Source organism: Synchiropus splendidus, chromosome 1 (genome assembly GCF_027744825.2).
Source record: "Synchiropus splendidus isolate RoL2022-P1 chromosome 1, RoL_Sspl_1.0, whole genome shotgun sequence".
NCBI classification, from domain to species: Eukaryota; Metazoa; Chordata; class Actinopteri; order Syngnathiformes; family Callionymidae; genus Synchiropus; species Synchiropus splendidus.
The window spans coordinates 173443-189468 of NC_071334.1; the positions used below are offsets into that span (position 1 = coordinate 173443).

The window sequence follows — 16026 nt, forward strand, 5'->3', positions numbered from 1 at the left end:
AGAAATGCGATCAAAAGCCAATAAAGTTATTTAAAAAATCCGCATTTTAGAGCGTATTTATGGCCAGCAGGGCAAACGTCACAATACTACGATTTCAGTGAGCACCACTAAAAAATCTGGGTCAAAACGATAAAACGAAGCGCCATAAACATACATCGAGCAGAAAATATGAAAATAAAGTGTACATTTGTCACTAGAAATGTGATCAAAACTCAACAAAAACATTTAATTGTTTTAAAATCTCACAATTTAGAGCAAAAATAGAACGGATGTCCGCCATGTTTTATGTTCAGACAGGGGAGAAAGCTGTCAGTCACGTGTCCAAAGGAACGCCCTTCACTAAGCCATTGAGAAATTAAATGTACCTGGGATACGTTTTTTGAGGCAAATTCGTCAAACCACTACGTTTTCATGAAGTGGACAAACGTTGTTATTGCACGTTTTTTTGTGAGACTGGGTTGCAACCTCTCGGAAGAGAATCCTGCTCCAAACTCCGACTGATCAAGCCAGTGTGCAGTGTCAATGGAAAAGACAGTAGTGACCTACTGAATGAATGTGAGGGTGTTTTTGCTGGGTGAGGGTGTGTGCCAGGAGGGCATCACATCCAGCTCACTCCAGACGTCACCCCACTCATTCACCCGCCAAGGAAAGTGCCGAGAGCATTGACAGACAGAGTGGAAGCAGAACTGGAAAACAGGATGGAAGATCTTGGAGTCATCGTCGAGCAGAATGAGCCCACAGCCTGGGTCAACAGCATGGTCCCTGTGGTGAAGCCTAACACACTCAGAAGGGAGAACACTATCCTCTACGCACAGCTGAAGAGATCATCATCGCAGAGATGGTTTTCTCTGTAGTGGACGCCAGTCATGGCGTCTGGCAAGTGCAGTTGGAGGAGGAGAGCTCCGAGTTATGCACGTTTAACACCTTGTATGGACGTTACCTCTTCCTGCCACTTCCCTTTGGAACATCGTCAGCTCCTGAAGTGTTCCAGAAGTACATTGCACAGAGACTGGAGGGTTTGGAAGGAGTGGTGAAGGTAGTGGATGATATCTGGGTGTGGGGAGAAGATGAAAAACAGCAGGACATGAGACGGAGAGCGCTGATGGAGAGGATCCGAAGCATCAACCTCAAGTTAAACACAGACAAATGCAGATTTAGAAAGATGGAAATCACATATGTTGGTCACATTCTGCCTGCAGAGGCAGTGAAACCAGACAAGGAGAAAGTCAGAGCAATACAAGAAATGCCTGAACCAGAAGACAAGGCAGGTCTGCTGCGGTTTCTGGGCATGCTACAGTATTTGGCAAAGTTTGTCCCAAACCTCTCTGATGTGAGTGCGCCACTCCGGAAACGTCTGGAAGGTGACGTAGCATGGCATTGGGAGACTGAGCAGCAGAAAAGGTTTAAAAAGCTGAAGACGCTTGTGAGTGAAGCTGCGGTGCTCAGGTACTGTGATGTGACAAAGGACATCACGTTGTCTGTGGACGCAAGCTCAGAAGGCCTTGGAGCAGTTTTAACCCAGGAGGGACAGCCGGTGGCCTACGGTTCAAGAGCACTGACGGAGCGTCAGAAAAGATACGCACAGATTGAAAAAGAGCTCTGAGCCATTGTCGATGGTTGTGAGAAGTTGTTTATGGCAAGACAGTACATGTGGAGTCGGACCATGAGCCCTGAGAGAAATGACTTCAGAAAGCTCCACGGAGACTGCAGAGGATGTTCATGAGTCTACAACCTTGTGACCTGCGGGTCAGCTACAAGCCTGGAAAGGACCTCGACACTGCTGACACACTGAGTCCAGCTCACCTGAAAGAGACAACAGAGCAACTACTGGAAGATGAACTACAGGTTCATCAACTCACTGCTCAAATACCGATCACAGAAGAGAAACTGAAGACCTTCAGAGCACGAACAGCAGCTGATGAAGAGCTGCAGATAACAGCCTGAGAGCAGTTATATGCTACTGAGAGGACATGAAGCTGACCTTGGAGCAGTCAAGTGCAAAGACAGGGCGAGAGACGTCGTGCTCTGGCCTCATATGTCAGAAGAGATTGAAGGTGTTGTGTTGAAGTGTGCGGTATGTCATGCATTCAGGAGGAAAAACACTAGAGAGCCACTCATCTGTCATGACACTCCAGAGAGCATGGGCCAAAGTTGGAACAGACTTGTTCCACTATCAGCTGATGTATGATTTGCTGTGTGTGGATTACTATTCAAAATACCCGGAACTGACAGAGACATGTGGCGACAGCTCTAAAATCAATGTTTGCAAGACATGGGATTCCAGACGAGGTCGTGTCAGATGATGGTCCACCGTTCATGAGTGCTGAGCTAATGAAGGTGAGAAAGTGAGAGGAAGAGTCAGAGAGCATCAGTCGTGAGGAGACACAGCAACAGCTCCAGATCGTTGGTTGGTCAACTGCAGGTGGAAACATCTGCAGGAGAAATCGCCGACATCTGCTAAAAACCAAAGAAGTGACTTTTCCACGATGATGCTCTGTGGACACGGAGGGTGTCTATCAAGTCAGCAGCACTCCTGCAGATACTGATGGGCTCTTGCCATCACCTGCACCGTCACCAGTGACAACACCGCTGAAAGAGACGGTGAGGCTAGACGGGAACGGAGAGGAACCAACTCAAAGGTCAAGATGTGGACGACCAATTAGACCACCAAAACGTTAGGCTCAGTGAGCAGCAGCAGCGTCATATTGAGGACATTGATTGTTTATATGGAGTGTAGTAAATCTCACTTGAAACGTTCGGGTGTATCGTTTTGAAATATACCTGCGAGTGGAAAACTGCTTTCAGAACTGTATTTCAGAAGGTTTGTTAGATCTGTTTAGCATCAAGTTGGACTTTTTCCCAAGTACAAACGTTATGAGGAATCTTCAGGGCGAAGATGTGATGGATGTATAAGTTCTACCACTAGGGGGCGTGTGTCAACTGTGTTGTGTGGGATTGACCTGTGGAGAATTCTAGAACAAGACAGTGGTGTCTCTGTCCGTGTCAACAACATGCAACATTGCATGGTGTCAGAGTTTCATCTGTTTTCTTCTTGTTCAGGACGTTCTTGCCAGGCTCAGAAACCACAGGTCCAGTCCACATCCTCCAGGGCGCAGGAGCCACTGGCAACTCACGTCACAGTGAAGACAGAGCTGATGCTTTTGTTTGTTCCTCCAGTGAAGCAGCCGCCGCTGCGTGGGGCGGAGCAAGAGATGTGCAGGACAGCACTCTTCACCTCTGTGGGCCAAAGCTTCCATGTTGGTTTGGCCGGGGCTCCTGGGAAGAAAGTCAACCTCAGCGCTTGGTTCCCCTCCATGACTGTCACAAGAGTGTGGAGCGAGGAGGAGGAGGAGTCGCAGCGTGGCCAGGTCGCCTCTGTAACCTCAGGTGCGTCTTTGAGGGACTGCTGTGAAAGAGCCTTTCAGGAAGTGTCCAAACCCGGCTTTGATTCTCGGTGGGCTCTTGTGTGACGAGAGCTCAGACGAAGAGGAGAAGCCACGCGCAGGACGTCTAGAGAGGCTGACACAGAGAGATCCACAAACAGAGTTGATGACACAAACGGCAGCGCCGACACAAACAGAGAAGCAAGAGAGAGTCCAAGCTCCAGCCAAATCCAGAAACACACTGACAACAGGTCGGGCGCCAGGGAGCGGCACCTGAGAATCAACTGAGGCCGATTCTCAGGCGCAGAAGCACAAAAACACGGAGGAGAAAGGTTCAGCATCTGGCAGACTCTGTCAAGAGAGAGCAACAACACTCACCGGAGCAGGAAGTCACGGACCTGTTGGGTGAAGCGTCGAAACACGAAGAGCAACCTTGCATTGAGGATTCATTCATTCATTCGGACTCAAGAGGCTCCAGGTTTCTAGTCAGTGTTGGAGGCCTGCAGCACCAGTCACCTGGAATAAATACACAATGAAGCATCTGAAGAAGGAGGAGTGAAATGTTCTGACTGAAACACGACTCAAATACAGTGAGTTTTGGACCAAACTGTTGTGACTTTTAGCTGACAAAAACACGACGAACAGAGATGATGTGTGAATGAACAAATGAGTTTTGACACAAAACTCAGACTAGATTTGAAGATTTGGCCATCAAACAAACACTCAGGGGAAAACAATTAAAAAGTCAACAGTGTTGTGTGGGACTCACAAGTAGAGGCCCCTCAATTAGTATGATTTATTTTTATAATGTTTTGTATTATTTTGTCAAATGAAAAGAGCTTTTGGATGCATGCACAGATTCAGGAATAGGCGCAGACATTCAGTCAGGCATGTCAGGGACGGCTGAAGGCTGCTGGGGTGGACTCTGCAGGTCCATCTCACTCAGTTGTGAGGATGAACCTGCAGACCAGTGACGCGTGACTGTGTTGCAGGAACTTCAATACAGAAAAACTCTACACGTTTGGACATTGCTTCGTCGTCCTCATGAAATGTGTAACATTTGATCCTATTTTGAAACAAGCAGACGATGAGCGCAGGAACGGTCCATGGACATGATGCATCCACAGCAGTCCCCACCACAGGAAGTGCTGTTGACCTGACGTGAGCTTGAGCTTTGGACAGGTGCGGCGCAGGTGAACTCTGAACTGAAGCCTGTTGGCGCTCTGGTCACCACTCCTGGATTCTCTCCTCTGTGTCAAGTGGACTTTGGACCAAAGGTGTGAGTGACACTGAGACGTCTTGAGGCTCCAGGTGGGTTTGGGTTCATCCTGGTGGTCTGGATCATTTCAGCAGCTGAGGAGTCTGGAGTCACACACAGACACACCACATGGCTGGAACTGGACTCTGGAAAACACACACTCACCTCTCGCCCCGCCTCCCTCACGGAGGCGTGTTCCTCTGTCACAGTGTGTTTCAGGATCAGACGGAGCTGAGCTTCACCTGAGGAGATTCACCTGCAAACATGGACGACACACGTCTGCGGACCAGAGGAGAGCTGCTCACAGGTCAGTGACCTTCTGACTGGCCACACTGGAGGGTGAAGGGATGAATCAGCAGTGAGGTCCTGAGGTGAAGGGATGAATCAGGAGTGAGATCTGAGGTGAAGGGATGAATCAGGAGTGTGATCTGAGGTGAAGGGATGAATCAGGAGTGAGGTGCTGAGGTGAAGGGATGAATCAGGAGTGTGATCTGAGGTGAAGGGATGAATCAGGAGTGTGATCTGAGGTGAAGGGATGAATCAGGAGTGAGGTCCTGAGGTGAAGGGATGAATCAGGAGTGTGATCTGAGGTGAAGGGATGAATCAGGAGTGTGATCTGAGGTGAAGGGATGAATCAGGAGTGAGGTGCTGAGGTGAAGGGATGAATCAGGAGTGTGATCTGAGGTGAAGGGATGAATCAGGAGTGTGATCTGAGGTGAAGGGATGAATCAGGAGTGAGGTGGTGAGGTGAAGGGATGAATCAGGAGTGAGGTGCTGAGGTGAAGGGATGAATCAGGAGTGAGGTGGTGAGGTGAAGGGATGAATCAGGAGTGAGGTCCTGAGGTGAAGGGATGAATCAGGAGTGTGATCTGAGGTGAAGGGATGAATCAGGAGTGTGATCTGAGGTGAAAGGATGAATCAGGAGTGTGATCTGAGGTGAATGGATGAATCAGGAGTGTGATCTGAGGTGAAGGGATGAATCAGCAGTGAGGTCTGAGGTGAAGGGATGAATCAGGAGTGTGATCTGAGGTGAAAGGATGAATCAGGAGTGTGATCTGAGGTGAAAGGATGAATCAGGAGTGTGATCTGAGGTGAAAGGATGAATCAGGAGTGTGATCTGAGGTGAAGGGATGAATCAGGAGTCAGGTCCTGAGGTGAAGGGATGAATCAGGAGTGTGATCTGAGGTGAAGGGATGAATCAGGAGTGAGGTCCTGAGGTGAAGGGATGAATCAGGAGTGTGATCTGAGGTGAAGGGATGAATCAGGAGTGTGATCTGAGGTGAAGGGATGAATCAGGAGTGTGATCTGAGGTGAAGGGATGAATCAGGAGTGTGATCTGAGGTGAATGGATGAGTGAGAAGAGACTAACTCTCCAGTGCTGGTGGAAACTCAGCTGATAATGTGTCGACTGGTTGAATGGAGTGAAAGAAGAAAAGAGCAGGAAGTGAAGTCAAGTGAACAGTCAAGTCAGTGCAGAGGTGCAGCTGCTCTCATCTCAACACAGTCAGAGTTTACGACTCTGCTGACTGTGATACAGAGTGATAAACCTGGACTGTGGACAGGTGTGGCAGCAGCAGCAGGTGACCTCTGACCCTCAGCGTCCCAGTGAGTCATGGCGACGCCCCTGAAAAACAGCTCGCCTCAGCACTGACAGGGAGACGGAAGAGATGTCCAGCTTGAACGTGCTCTTCTTCCCTCTCACTTTTCTGCACAGAATGTGACGCAGTGACAGTCAGTGGTTGATCAAAACACACAGTGAGTGAACACAGCAAACTTCACTTGTGACGTACAAATGTACAAACAGGGGGTCAGTTCTTCTGTACGGAGCCTCGGGCCTCACAGGGAAATCCAAAATACATTCAGTCGTGGCCACCAAAGGGAACAAAACACTCATTTGAGGGAACAGAACAGTCAACTGAGGCGCTGATGATGGCGCGAGAGAAGGTGCGCCTGTTGGTGCCCACAAATGAGTACTTCCTTCCCTCCAATGAGTATCTGCTCAGCAGGTTTTACTTGCTTTTATTGACGTATTTTTGCCTTGTCAGGTCTGGGCTGCGTAAATCTGAGTTGATCTGAACGGTATTTCATCTCCTCTGGTCCCAGTTGCACTGAACAGCTCCATAAAACACTCTACTGACAGTGTGGTGAGAGTGAAAGATGATTCTGTTCATCGGACCCACTGAATGGCACTGACCAATGAGACGCCTCTGTTCAAGTCACGTGACGTGAAGCGATGTTGTTGTGTTGTAAGTGTCGAGTCACGCGCTCGGCCGGAGTACTGAGGTAGACAACAGACAGCAGGTGTTCAGACTCCGTCTCTTCTCAGCTGGAGAGCCACACAACTACACAACTCACTGCACACGTGTCCAGGCTACAGTCAGGTGTCTGAAAACATCCGGTCAGACAGACGTGGCAGGTGGATTCACACCTTCATCCTTCTGCTCACAAACACAGGTGATCGTCACGCTGCACAGCTGCAGGTGGAGGGACACGTCACTGGATCAGACGACACATTTACCAGTTAGGAGCTTTGCTCCAGTCAGGGCTCCACAGTCAGACGTCATGTGGAGAAGAGCAGCAGCTGCTCTGCTCTCAGTCTCAGTCTCAGTGAGTCAATGATGAAGGTGTTTGAAGTGCAGCACAGCTGAGCTGACTTCTGTCCTAGTGTCTCTGCTGTGAGGACTCCAGGCCGACACACACACCTCAGGAGGTCCAGTGTGTGCTCTTCTGTTTCTCACTGACGTAGTACAGGAACAGGCAAACTCAGCTGCCAGATCCTGTTCTGCAGAAGTGGAACCTTCATGTTGTGTTCAACCCTCAGAAGTGAGGAGGCTTCTGGGGAGAGAGAGAGAGACGGCTGGGCTTCTTTGCTCTGGTGCTGCCCCCGCGACCCCAGCTCAGAGAAGCTGTGGAGAACAGAGGGATGGAGTCACTTCCAGCAGGGAAGAGAAGATGGAAGAGAATCTCATGTTGTGTTTGTGTGAAGGTGACGCCTCTGCTGAGACTCGGGGCAGAGAGGAGGGAGACCCCCCCTCTAAAGGAGCTGGGACCAAAGCTCAGAGGTGAGATGAGGACTGTCCTCCAGGTCAGAGCTCCTGTCTCTCCTCCATCTTCATCCTCACTGCACCTTCTGTGTTGAAGATATGAGCTGCAGCCACAAGCACCTGGACCTGGACCTGGACCTGGACCTGGACCCAGCTGTGTGTCTCTGAAGAGTGATCGCTCGATGTGGAGACGGATTGACTTCAGAGGAGGAGCGGAGTCTTCAGGTCCGAGGTGAGAAGGTCCAAGTGTCAGACTCTCAGGTCCACACAGACACAGTGACTCATGAAAACAGACGTGTGTCTCCTCTTGACCAGGAAAGTGACCACGCTCACACCTGCACACGTGTCACATCACTTCTGTCCACGATACACTGTAGTGACTCACCACACCAGCAGGGGGCGACACAGACAGACACAATTCTGACCCTCAAACGTTCATGCGTTCACAGTTGTAGTCCAGAGAGGGACGGCTGCAGCAGTGTGAGGACACCTAGTGGTCAGCTGGTGAATAACAGGACGTGAGAGTTGATCAGAGTTGTGTTTCCATCAGGATCCATCAGGAACCAGAAGAGTCTGGACTCTGCTGTGACTCTCTGAAGAGTCATGTCTCCAAGGGTCTCGTGATTGACTTCAAAGCTGAAGAGTCTCCGGAGGAGAGGTGAGATGATGTTCCTCCAGGTTCATCTTTTTCTTATAATGGTCTGGTCTGGAGGTCTGGGTGGAACCTTCTCGTCTGATTGTCTCCACACTGATGTTTAGAACCTTCAACATGACGAGAGCTTATTGACTGTCTGACTTCATCTCTTCTCCTCAGAGAGGACCATCAGAGCTCAGAGCTTCTCAGTGGTCAGCAACATCCAGACTCTGCACGGCAGGTATGAACATGGATGAGTCAAGGTTCTCATCTGAGAGGTTCCTTCTGCGGAGTCTCACTTCAGCTGGATCCAACTTCAAACCTTCTGGAGATGCTCCTCCATCATCTGACTTTCTTCTGTTCTGATTCTGTTCCAGCGACTGGAGGAGAAGTTCCTCAGCTATGTGAGCAGAGTCTGGAGGCTTCTGAGTCCAGATGAGCCAGAACCTCCAGAGACTGAGGAAGAGGAGCAGTGGAGGAGCATCAGGGAAGAATTCCTGAAGATCACAGTTCACCTGCTGAGGAACATGGAGGAGGAGGATCTGGCCCAGCGTCTGTGGAGCAGTAAGAACATTCAAACACCTCCAACATGATGAAGATGAAGGACAGGTGTGCATCAGATCTATGAGTCCTTCTGAAGGAGAAGAACCAACATCTGAAGCTGAAGATCTTCCTCCAGCTTCACCTTCTAGAATGACTTGTTCTTCGTTTCTTCATCGACAAACACACATCACACAACATGACACAGCGAGATACATGGAGCGACACATGACTGAAACCAATTCCAGCCAATGAAGCCGAGTCGAAGACAAACAGAATTCATGTCATCACAGACTAGAACTTGGGTGGTTGATCCAGGTGATTCCACTGGTCCCTCCTCCTCAGATGTCGCCAGCAGCTCGGCCACGCTGCACTCATCGCAGGCAGTAGCTCAGCTCTCCTCTTCCTCACTCCCCAGAAACTCCTCATTGATGTGCACTGAGCTGTTCTTCAGATGAGTCATGCCAAATGGTCCTGAAATCCTTGACGGAGCCAAGAAATGCTGATTCTGCCTGTGTCAGAGAGTCACTGGCATCTTGACTCCTCTGATCATGTGACTTCTCTCTTCACTCAGGAAGTGGTGCTGGAGCGTGTGCAGGGCCACTGAAGAGGAGCCTGCAGAAGAAGTTCCACAGTGTGTCTGAGGGGGTCGCTAGAGCAGGAAACTCTGCCCCTCTGAATCAGATCTACACAGAGCTCTACATCACTGAGGGGGGCACAGAGCAGGTCAACCAGGAGCACGAGGTCCGACAGATCGAAGCAGCAACCAGGCAGCAGACCAGACCAGGAACTACCATCAGAGCAGAAGACCTCTTTAAAGCCTCACCTGACACAGAGCCACCAATCAGGAGCCTGCTGACGAAGGGCGTGGCTGGCATTGGGAAGACCCTCCTGACACAGAAGCTGACTCTGGACTGGGCTGAAGACAAAGCCCACCACAACTTCCAGCTCCTGTTTCCTTTCACCTTCAGAGAGCTGAACCTGCTGAAAGAGAAGCAGTTGAGTTTGGTGGAACTTGTTCATCGCTTCTTTCCTGAAACCAAAGACTCAGGACTCAGTAGCTTTGAAGGAGTCCAGGTTCTGTTCATCTTGGACGGTCTGGACGAGTGTCGACTGCCTCTGGACTTCAACAGTCGGGTCCTGACAGAAGCTACAGAGTCCACCTCAGTAGACGTCCTGCTGACCAACCTCATCAGGGGGAAGCTGCTTCCCTCAGCTCAGCTCTGGATCACCACACGACCTGCAGCAGCCAATCAGATCCCTCCTGAGTGTGTGGACATGGTGACCGAGGTCAGAGGGTTCACTGACCTCCAGAAGGAGGAGTACTTCAGGAAGAGGTTCAGACGAAAGAAGCAGACCACCGTCATGTCTCACATCAGGAGCTCACGAAGCCTCTACATCATGTGTCACATCCCCATCTTCTGCTGGATCACTGCCACAGTTCTGGAGGACATGTTGAAGAGCAGAGAGACCGGAGAGCTGCCCAAGACCCTGACTGAGATGTACATCCACTTCCTGGTGGTTCAGGCCAAAGTCAAGAAGCTCAAGTACCATGGAGGAGCTGGGACCGACCCAGTTTGGGATCCTGAGAGCAGGAAGATGGTGAAGTCTCTGGGAAAACTGGCTTTTGAGCAGCTGCAGAGAGGAAACTTGATCTTCTATGAATCAGACCTCACAGAGTGTGGCATGGACATCACAGCTGCTGCACTTTACTCAGGAGTCTTCACACAGATCTTCAGAGAGGAGAGAGGACTGTACCAGGACAAGGTCTTCTGCTTCATCCACCTGAGTCTCCAGGAGTTTCTGGCTGCTCTTCATGTCCACCTGAAGTTCTTCAACTCGGGAGTCAACCTGCTCGACTCACAGAAAACATCCAAACTGGCAAAAATCTTTGGACTTCACATCAAACCATTCTACCAGACAGCAATAAATGAAGCTGTAGAAAGTCCAAATGGACATCTGGACCTGTTCCTGCGCTTCCTTCTGGGTCTTTCTCTGCAGACCAGCCAGAGGCTCCTTCCAGGTTTGTTGACACAGACAGGAAGTAGCTCCTGGACCCATCAGGACACAGCAGAGCTCATCAAGGAGAAGATAAGTGAGAAAGTGTCTCCAGAGAGAATCATCAATCTGTTCCACTGTCTGAGTGAAGTGAAGGACACTTCTCTAGTGGAGCAGGTCCAACAGCAGCTGAGATCAGGAGCTCTCTTCTCTCGTAAACTGTCTCCTGCTCAGTGGTCCACCCTGGCCTTCATCTTACTGTCCTCAGAGGGAGATCTGGACGTGTTTGACCTGAGGAAATACTCTGCTTCAGAGGAGGCTCTTGAGAGGCTGCTGCGAGTGGTCCAGGCTTCAAAGAAAGTCCAGTAAGTGGATCACTCAGTGAAACCTGAAACACCTCTGATGATGTGAACTAGGGCTGTTGTGTTCTACTGCTGTTGACGATCCTCGCGATATGAAGAAATTAATTCTCAATGTGGTGTAAGCGGCTCCATCTCCGACTGAAGCCCACATCCAGAACAGGAAAGTGAAGCTCTGACTCCCGGTAACGGTGGGAACTGGTGCCGCCACAGTGGCAGCCGTGAGTTTGCGCGTGTGGACTAGACAGAGATCCTGATGGATGACAACAAGCACGGCGCCTGCCGTGGTGAGCCTCCATCCTCTCCTCCAAGTTTGATGTCCTCATCCACGCTCAGATGTTCAAACACCATCCAGCGCCTCAGTTCTTCATCCTCCCACAACTCGTGTCAGACAGTCAGGGAAGCCTTTGATGGACAGGAGTCACAGAGCAGCGCTGCTCTGTGACTCCAGAGCGTTTCACCCCAAAGCTTGGCAGCAGCTCCAGGTTCCCACAGGTTGGTTGGTTGAGTTGAAACAGAGAGGCCCAGAGGCTCCGTCTGGCTCCAAAGCTGCCTCCGAGTCCTGCAGCAGCTCCCAGAGAGTCACGCGGCGCAGGGAAGAGACTCCTCACGAGGAGACACTGTTCCACTCCAAAACAATGCTGAGCTCATGGAGCTTGGAAAGGGGGGGGGAATCCAAGCTTTCTATTCAGAAGGCTGGAGATTTTGGAGCAGAGAGAGTGAGTTGTATGAGCAGGGAAAGGAAGTGTTCTTTACAGTCTGCTCCATGTGGTGATCATATCGTTAGCGTGACGGGTTTTGACCTCGATAATCCTCCAGCACAAATCTGATCTGGTTACAGCCCTCATGTGAACTGGACATGAACGTTTGATTTGCTTCTTCATTTTATTCAGACTGCGCAGGTGTGGACTGTCAGAGAGAAGTGGTTCCCTTCTGTCCTCAGTCCTCAGCTCTCCGTCCTCTAGTCTGACACAACTGCACCTGAGTGAGACCTGGGGCCTGAAGGATGCAGGAGTGGAGCTGCTGTCTGCTGGACTGAAGAGTCCACACTGTCACCTGGAGACTCTCAGGTCAGACATGTTGATCAGTGTTTGGTGATCTGGAAACACGTTCAGAGACACGTCAGTGATTCTTCTGATGTTACAGCTCCATTTCTAGATTTCACTTCATCTTTGGCTCTGAATTCACTTCCTCTTTTTCTGCTCATTTTCTCTCAAACCAATGAGTTTTCTGACTGTTCAAAGAAGTGATCTTCTTTTCTCAAATCTTTTTAATATCTTTATTAATTTTAGTCATGAGACATTTAGAACAAACTTATGGAACATACATAACCAAGGCTTCTGTTGCAGAGGACATAATATAATGGTCCATACGTCATAAACAACAACAAAAATAACACAGATCTTCTGAATGGAAAGAGTTCAGTGGCTCCTCACATCAAGTCTTTCAAGTCTTGTCACAATAGAGGATTGAAAAAGTCTCACTTGTTGATGACACTCGTCTCTTTCACAGACTGCGCTACTGTGGACTGTCAGAGAGAAGTGGTTCCCTTCTGTCCTCAGTCCTCAGCTCTCCGTCCTCTAGTCTGACACAACTGGACCTGAGTCAGAACAAGCTGAAGGATGCAGGAGTGGAGCTGCTGTCTGCTGGACTGAGGAGTCCACACTGTCACCTGGAGACTCTCAGGTCAGAACACATCATCTCCTCTCTTCAGTTCTGCTCTCATGGTTTTCTAGAACAACAGTCCCACAGCAGGAGTCAAGACAGATGGACCAATGTTTCTTTTTCTGATGTCTGGAGAGGAACCAGACCAGTGTGTCCTCTCAGAACTCGTGTTTCCTGATCCATGTATCAGCTGACTCAGCAGAGAGTTAAAGGAGCCCTATGACGCTCCTCCACGTGTCCAGAGGTCTCTACAGTGTTCATCTTCCTGTGGAGCTGCTGTCACTCAAGTGAAGACATGATTCTGCCTCGTACTGAAACTCCAATAAACTCTTTCAAAAGGAATCAAAGTCACCTTGATGCTGTCCATGAGAGAATGAGGAGCAACATCTGAGCTGAGGAGCAGAGAACATCTCCACAGAGGCTCCTCACAGCAGCGTCTCAGTCAAGAGTGTGAGGTCACATGGTTTCACCGTGACACAAACAGGTGTTAAAACGCAGCAACTGTTACCAGGACAACTTGAGAGTGGCTTCAGTTTAATGAACAAACAGGTTCATGTCAGCTCTCAACGCTTCCTGATGGATGTGTGTGGTCATTCTAAACCAGAACAGACTCGCACAGCCATTTTTGTAGTCCTTGTTACTCTTTCAGTATAAAACAGTGTTTGGAGAGAGACGGCCATTTTGTCAACTAACTTCATAACTTGACCTTTTTATTTTGACATGAAGCTGCTCCATTAGTGAGTGAGATCTGAAGACTACAGCAAAACACATTAGGGCTCCTTTAAAGACCTGAATGGAAAACAAGAGAAGAATTCTTGGTTTGGAAACAGTGAGATGATGTCATTTCCTGTTGGAGCTGCTGGATCTACTTTCATCTCTGAAACTGAATCATCTGGCTCATGATCCAAACATCAGCATGAATCAATGACTCAAATGACTCAGTAGTTAGTCTGCACTTCTCGATGTTTTTGCTGCACAATATTCAGGGGGAGCTGAAGATACAGTCCTCCCTTGAACAGACCACAACCCCAAGACTCACTGGTTCATCACGACTGTGTTGTTGACTTGGTGTTTGATCAAGTTGATCCTGATTAATATAAAAGTGCTTCAAATATTCCAACCATAATGTGATGATGATCTTCTGAATGGAAAGAGTTCAGTGGATCCTCACATCAAGTCTTTCAAGTCTTGTCACAATAGAGGATTGAAAAAGTCTCACTTGTTGATGACACTCGTCTCTTTCACAGCCTGAGACTCTGTGGACTGTCAGAGAGAAGTGGTTCCCTTCTGTCCTCAGTCCTCAGCTCTCCGTCCTCTAGTCTGACACAACTGGACCTGAGTGAGAACATGGACCTGAAGGATGCAGGAGTGGAGCTGCTGTCTGCTGGACTGAAGAGTCCACACTGTCACCTGGAGACTCTCAGGTCAGAACACATCATCTGTCCAGCTTCAGAGCTGAAATGTGAAAGTCAGAGGTGGAGACTGCAGCTTCAGAGAGTCACAGTTTTCCCATCACTTTGCTCCAACACTCCAGTGAGCTGTGTTGTGCTGAGTCAGCAGAGTTGGCATCAAACAGAACATGGTGTGAGGTTGAGAGGACCAGAGGAAGATTCTCTGATCAAAGTTCAACTCACTCATGAAACAGTTGCTCTGCTGACCCCCCACCTGTCTAGTAGTTAGTTTCAAGTGTGACCATCAAGAAGAGGAAGATTCATCAGTAGAAGCTCCTACATTTCTACCACAATGATCTTCTGAATGGAAAGAGTTCAGTGGCTCCTCACATCAAGTCTTTCAAGTCTTGTCACAATAGAGGATTGAAAAAGTCTCACTTGTTGATGACACTCGTCTCTTTCACAGCCTGAGCGACTGTGGACTGTCAGAGAGAAGTGGTTCCCTTCTGTCCTCAGTCCTCAGCTCTCCGTCCTCTAGTCTGACACAACTGCACCTGAGTGAGAACAGGGACCTGGAGGATGCAGGAGTGGAGCTGCTGTCTGCTGGACTGAAGAGTCCACACTGTCACCTGGAGACTCTCAGGTCAGAACACATCATCTGTCCAGCTTCACAGCTGAAATGTGAAAGTCAGAGGTGGAGACTGCAGCTTCAGAGAGTCACAGTTTGCTCTTCAATGAAGCAGCTGATTCTCAGTGGCATCAGTCTTCAGCAGGTTCCTCCTGTACTCATGTGTTTGAGCTTCTGAAGAGGAACCAAGAAATGCTCCAACCTTCTCTTCCTCCAGATGGACCTTTCCATCTGCAGGACACAATAGAAATGATGTTTGAGTTGAAGACTGGAGACACAGCTTTTGCAGAGGAAGTAGACAACCATGACCTTCATCTGCTGAAGTGACATCTTGAGCTACTTTCTTCTCTGTAACTGAATATTGAAAAACATTTCCTGTTCCACTTCATCTTGAGGATCCAAATCAGACCAACATCACATGAACACATTCACTTGCTCATGTTCCAAACATCAGCATGAACCAATGAGTCAGTAGTTGCTCTGAAAGTCTGCTCTTCTGAAGAAACCTCTGCTGCACTGTGTTAGAGAGGGAGGTGAAGATGAAGTCTCCTCTTGAACAACAACACTTGAGTCGCTCGTTCATCACCACTGTGTTGTTGACTTGGTGTTTGATCAAGTTGATCCTGACTGATATAAAAGTGCTTCAAATATTCCAACCATAATGTGATGATGATCTTCTGAATGGAAAGAGTTCAATGGCTCCTCACATCAAGTCTTTCAAGTCTTGTCACAATAGAGGATTGAAAAAGTCTCACTTGTTGATGACACTCGTCTCTTTCACAGACTGAGCAACTGTGGACTGTCAGGGAGAAGTGGTTCCCTTCTGTCCTCAGTCCTCAGCTCTCCGTCCTCTAGTCTGACACAACTGGACCTGAGCTGGAACATGGACCTGAAGGATGCAGGAGTGGAGCTGCTGTCTGCTGGACTGAAGAGTCCACACTGTCACCTGGAGACTCTCAGGTCAGAACACATCATCTCCTCTCTTCAGTTCTGCTCCACCACTGGACGGTTCTTCTGTTCTCATGGTTTTCTGAAACACTGTTTGTCCTTCATTACAGTCTGGCAAAGTGTAGGATCTCAGAGAGAGGCTGTGCTTCTCTGGCTTCAGCTCTGACCTCTAACCCCT

At 49.1% G+C, this 16026-nt stretch overlaps 1 protein-coding gene across 1 annotated transcript; it reads left to right on the top strand.

Moving 5' to 3' along the window:
• Positions 1-838: 838 nt before the first annotated feature.
• LOC128771803 (uncharacterized) lies at positions 839-11661 on the top strand. Its single transcript, XM_053887572.1, has 11 exons — positions 839-1361; positions 3061-3387; positions 4566-4660; positions 4851-4948; positions 7656-7703; positions 7783-7917; positions 8236-8343; positions 8500-8560; positions 8697-8883; positions 9434-11007; positions 11461-11661. The coding sequence occupies exons 1-11, from the start codon at positions 839-841 to the stop codon at positions 11659-11661; spliced, it is 3357 nt and encodes a 1118-aa protein (XP_053743547.1).
• Positions 11662-16026: the final 4365 nt, after the last annotated feature.

What these genes read in the sequence shown, in the direction of transcription:
- LOC128771803 (XM_053887572.1), top strand. Translation starts at nt 839, where the DNA reads ATGGTTTTCTCTGTAGTGGACGCCAGTCATGGCGTCTGGCAAGTGCAG. An exon ending in GGTCGCCTCTGTAACCTCAG is followed by an intron (nt 3,388 to 4,565) that starts GTGCGTCTTTGA and finishes AGCTTTGGACAG; the next exon opens with GTGCGGCGCAGGTGAACTCT. An exon ending in TGTTCCACTGTCTGAGTGAA is followed by an intron (nt 11,008 to 11,460) that starts GTGAAGGACACT and finishes CGTGTGGACTAG; the next exon opens with ACAGAGATCCTGATGGATGA.